Source organism: Tupaia chinensis, unplaced genomic scaffold (assembly GCF_000334495.1).
Source record: "Tupaia chinensis unplaced genomic scaffold, TupChi_1.0 Scaffold000074_1, whole genome shotgun sequence".
Taxonomy (NCBI): domain Eukaryota; kingdom Metazoa; phylum Chordata; class Mammalia; order Scandentia; family Tupaiidae; genus Tupaia; species Tupaia belangeri.
Genome location: NW_006159534.1, coordinates 60610 through 66059, shown reverse-complemented (window position 1 = coordinate 66059; position 5450 = coordinate 60610). Strand labels below are relative to the sequence as shown.

General features: G+C 36.9%; 1 protein-coding gene and 1 pseudogene across 1 annotated transcript in view; both read right to left on the bottom strand.

Annotated features, from left to right (window-relative positions):
- Positions 1–5450, bottom strand: part of RASAL2 (RAS protein activator like 2) — a gene marked incomplete at its 5' end in the record, with an annotated part of 117190 nt that overhangs the window by 64974 nt on the left and 46766 nt on the right. The window contains 1 exon segment of the mRNA XM_014583895.2: positions 1918–2055. Coding sequence (XP_014439381.1) covers positions 1918–2055 — 138 coding nt within the window.
- The window catches only part of LOC102482886 (serine/threonine/tyrosine-interacting protein-like), an 8157-nt pseudogene continuing 7019 nt past the window's right edge, over positions 4313–5450 (bottom strand).

Here is a 5450-nt window from a genome sequence, read left to right as displayed (position 1 = left end):
CGAGCCCCAAAAAAAAAAAAAAAAAAAAAAAAAAAAAAAAAAAAAAAGGAAAAAGAAAAAAGAAAGAAAGAAAGAAAAGAAGCAATTGTCTATATGCTTAGTATATAAACTGGGACTTAGTATATATTGAACCAAGCTCTGCAAATATGAAAAAGTTCAAGTAATTTCTTTTTTCTTTTTTGGAGAGGTTTTTGCTATAGGGCACGTGCACGCCAGAAAGACAGAGAGACAGAAAGTGAAAAATCACCTTCTGGGAGGATGGCCACACTGCAATCCCTTCTCCTCCATTCTCCTCTAGAGATCTTGGGCATGCACACACATGTGCCCAGCGTGAGTTTAAGCCACAGGATCTGGGACTTAAACCATGGTTGACTACATGGGAGTCCAGCAACATAGCCATTATGCCAACTGCTGGTCCCAAGTTCAAGTAATGTCTATAAAAAAGAACACTAGTAAATGACCTGCCCTAAATTGCTAAAGTCTGTTCATATATTAACTCAATCTCAGGTTATAAACTAGTGGATCAGATCAGATTATATTTGCCTAGTACAGCAGCTACCTCCCTTCTACCAGGGAGAAGACACTCCTCAATGGGGTATAGCCATGCCACAATCTCTTCTCCACTGTTTCTACATCCTGTCAGGATTTTGGGTATGTATGCGCATATGCCTGGTGTGTTTTTTAAGCTATCAGGGCTAGGATTTGAACCATGATTGACCATGTGGGATCCTGTTCTCTTAACTACCAGGCCATGGGTTAGGCCTTCTCATAGGCAATTGTTAGATTACAGGTTGAAATATTTGAATTAAATAAAAATTTTTTTTTGAGAGGTTTTCACTATAGGGCACGTGTGCTCGCCAGACAGACAGAGACAGACAGAGAGACAGAAAGCGAGAAATCACCCCCCAGGGGGGATGGTCACGCAGCAATCCCTTCTCCATTCTCCTCCATTCTCCTCTCGGGATCTTGGGCACACACGCACACGCGCTCGGCGTGAGTTTAAGCCACCGGGTCCGGGACGCGAACCATGGTCGACTACATGGGAGTCCAACGACATAGCCATTACGCTAACTGCTGGTTCCCTCAAATTAAATAAAATTTTAAGTTACATATATTGATTATATTATAAATTTGGGGGCACGTGCTGGTCCATAAGAACAGAAACCAAACATCTTTCAACTTCTACAACATCTAGCATATAATTTATCACTAGTCACTTAATAAGTTCTTGTTAACTAATCAAATTCTTACTGTAATAATTATATATATTTATTTATTTTCAAATTTAAATTGTAAATGGCCAATTGTTATACGCTAAATTTGGAAAGGAGCAATTACCTTATAAAAATGATAGTCAAAATTTCTGGTGAAAGGTAATTTGTTCCTTCATTGATTAAGTCCCTACAATGGGCCAGGGACTGAACTAAGTGTGAGAATTACAAAAATAAATAAGACATGGTACCGTGTCTCAAACTGCTCATGTTGTAGTTAGGAAAATTTTCTCAAACAAACATTAACATTGGGGACTTTAGGTTTCAGGAAAAAAAATATTAACATGAAGGGTGATGTCAATACTAAAAATATTGGTGTGCTAATTTAATAAGTTATTATCAGTCTTATGACCTTTGCTAAGAATGTATTAAGAAATCGACATTTTGGAAGGCAGACGAGGCTGAAAGGAATGAGATGCTATCATTAATAACTTTAATTACAAATATTAGAGTAAGAAATTTTCAGCTTTTCCTTTATAAGTTGGTAATTTCTAGCAAACGAAAACTAGTTAAGATAATGAAATCATCCATACCACAGTAATTAAATCACAAAATTACTTGAAAAAAATACTACTGGCCAATTAACTGCTTTTCCTTCTTTATTATTATTATTACTATTATTATTATTACCTCAAGACACACACACTGTCCAAGGATGCTACTATGGAGAGGTTTCACTGATACGGGCTCCCCTCTACCGAGATCCAGACATTCCACCGCACTGCAGGGGCTCAGCAAGGATTCGTGGGAACGGGACTCTTTTAGCTTAGGCAGCCCACGAGACCTAAATGTAGAAAAAGATATTTAAGGTAGTGTTGCCTTGACCAACCAGGAAATAAAGGCCTAATACAATGGAGGCTAACAACGAATGTACAAATGCCTAAAAGAAAAAATAAATAAACAAATTAATAGCCTATGGCTCTAGTAATTATATTCCTGTGGCACATATAAACCACACAGACACACACACACACACACACACACGTGCGTGTGCGCACACACACAGAGACATCAGAAAATTTGTGGAGAAACAGAATTATGAGTTTCCTTTGGTACAGAAAATTTAGAAATTCATACAGAGTCTCACTGCAATATACATTTTCCATGAACTTTCTGAAGACCCTGAGTACATGAGCATACATACTTATTTCAATAAAGCATAAAAACATTCTATAATTTTACTTTTTTTTTTTTTGGGAGAGGTTTTAATTCAAAGCTCTGCTGTAGACATTATTTTCATCCTTATTCCTATCTTAGAAGGTGGAGAAATGTGTAACTACTCAAGGCTATCTTATATATACTTTTTAATGCAAAGATACTATCATAAGACTTTTTTAAAAATGCTATAGCTTTATTTTCTTGTATTGTTGATAAAATAAATGATGGAATTCTCATTTTCTTTCTTTGTGGTTTGGCAGAATAAACATAGACACAAACATGCAGAGAGTCAATACAATACTTTCTAGCACAAGGCCCTGTCTATCAGAAGGCCTGATTGCTATCACATAGGAAATTCTTCTCTGGTAAGTTCCAAGTTCTGGCCATGCTTTAGTGTACAGATATGAATCAAGAATAAAATGCCTTGAAGAAACCTCCCACCATGAAAAAAATGTGCAATCTCTCATCTAGAAGAATAGATCTTTGTCAACACTGTTAGGAGATCCTGGCTGATTTAGTTTCCCAGTTGTTTTAGAAAGAATGCTGGGAATCACGATTGGTCACTGCAGGAGCCAGTACTTCACTGCCTTCCTCTGGAAAGAATTAATGGAGTCAAACAATATGAAGCATAATACTCTTGAATCCAGAGCAGGATGGCCACACGGTTCTACTCAATAATTACAATATTTATTGCCTGAAAACGCCCAAAGTGAAATACATATATTAAGAAGAAATACTTAGTAATAAGGATAAAAAGAAAGGCCTTGTGTAAAGACATTTGTTTTTGTAATACACATTAAGTAAGCAGCTTCATTGACTTCCTTGAAATAATTATGTTAACATGAAAAGGAACTGAAATACTTACTGCCAGAGTAGTTTTTAGTTAAATTATAAAGTAATAAGATATAGGAAATTAGCACTAAAGGCTGCTCTCTCCCTTCTGTCTCCATTCTAACATTGTTTAATCAAGCTCCATAAAATAAGAGACATCTTAAGTAAAACAAATTTTAGGCCATTCTTCTTTCCACAGAAACCAAATAAAACTGGACAGTATATGTTCTGATGGTCAGCCATTTTTAAAGTAAAAAAGTCAATATTTGTATTTGTCATTGATAATACCAAGTATATCAAAAAGGGACAAATGTCAGGTAATGTTTTATATGTACAATATGTAACAATGTAACAGTACACATTTATTTTCTTTTTTCCTATAGGATAAGTCAATGGCATATTATATATTTCAAATTTAGCACACACATTAACTGTAAATGCTTAATTATAAAAAAAATTAAGTTTAATTACAATACAACCTTTCCCAATATGTTACACAGGAAGCCTGGTTGAGGCAAGGGAACACTATAATTTTTCCTAAACAAATCTAAAACAATTCTAGTCCATTCCTCCCAGAGCAGTTGCTGGAGGGAAAGCCTCTCACACTCGGGGTGAGTATCTCAACAGGAAAGATTAAAGGCATATTTAAAATAGAAGGAGATACAACAAAAGGCTTTTAATTTTTAAATTCTCTAGGAAAAAATTCTAAAACATAAATTAATGTTATTTCAAACAAAATAAACGTCTACCTACATGAAGCAATTGTACAGCCACCTGGCAGTGCAACCCCAGATCATAGCGGTGCCACATGTCACGGTGTAGCAAGTCACTTTCTGAACTATATCTCAGAAAACAACTCTCTCTTTGGAAGACAGGAACCAACAGAAGATGGTTTCCCTGCTGCCTGCGGTTACTGATAACATCTTTGGATAAATGCTTTCCAGGTGTTATTTCAAGTCTTCAACAGAAGCAAAACGGAAACACAAACAACAGAATAAGAGGTCATCTTCATCCAAACAGGCTGCAGGATAGGTAGTACTCCTTCTCTTCCTTCAGGCTGCATCTAGCCCCTCAGGTGACATAAACAAGGTTTCCGGGCTCTGGGCTGGGCCTGTTACCATGGCGCTACACCTATAAGGAGATTAGAGCTGGAAGACAGCAGGGAGAAGCTACCGCTTGCTTAAAGGGCTCAAGGAGCACACACTGCAACTGTGGCAAAGGTGACCACTTAAGAAAGGAAGGAATGGTGAGGCCCCTACCCATTTTCATTAGCAAGTTCTCAAAGGTTGTACAGAAGAAACTAAAGCAACTGGGAGTGAAGGAGAATCCCTTATCAAAGCTCTACTAGTTACAAATCTGAGAAGCTTTAGGTTGCTTCTTATAGAATTCCCACCCTACTACTAGAAAGTACTTTCTACATCCCATCTTGCTCTCTCTCACATCTGTTCTTGTTCCTTTGCAATGCTTACCCTAGTTTGGGTCTAGGTATTATTTTACATTAACTTATCTGAACTACACATTTAATTTATAGAAAGTTGCATTTCCAACACTGAATACATTCCACTTGGATACTTAGGCCTAACTTCCAAATGCAGCCATAGCAGATATTATTAAAACCAAGCCATCTGGAATTACAACTCAAAACGTCTTATCAAAATTACAGAAATTTCCATGAGTAACACATAGTTCAGAATCTCCTACAGGTCAGCATTGTTTTCAGTGTGTGTGTGTGTGTGTGTGTGTGTGTAAATTGAAAACCAAAGTCACTAATATGTTCAATACCACTACTAAATAAATAAGCAAGTCCTTCCTATATTGGGGAAGACAGTCTCTGAGAAGACAGAAGTAATTCCCAGTGAAGCAAGATTACAGTAAACAGGAAGATCAAGCAGCTTGGGAATGTCAGAGGTGGGGAGAGCACTGTGGGAGAGAAGGCATTATCTGAACAAACATTTCAATATAATAGCATTAGTAACTCTGAGTCCTCTCTAAACCACATTTACTTCTTCTTTACCTTCACACGAATGGATTTTTCTCGAATATACTGGTTTTCTCCTCTAATGGAAAGTAGAATGTAGATTTAATAAGAGTAACATGAAACGTCATTTAAAACGCCGTCTCCAGAGCAATCTGACAATGTCTTTCACTCAGAAACCTATCCCAGCCTACCACTACTACTGGTCAGCTTCT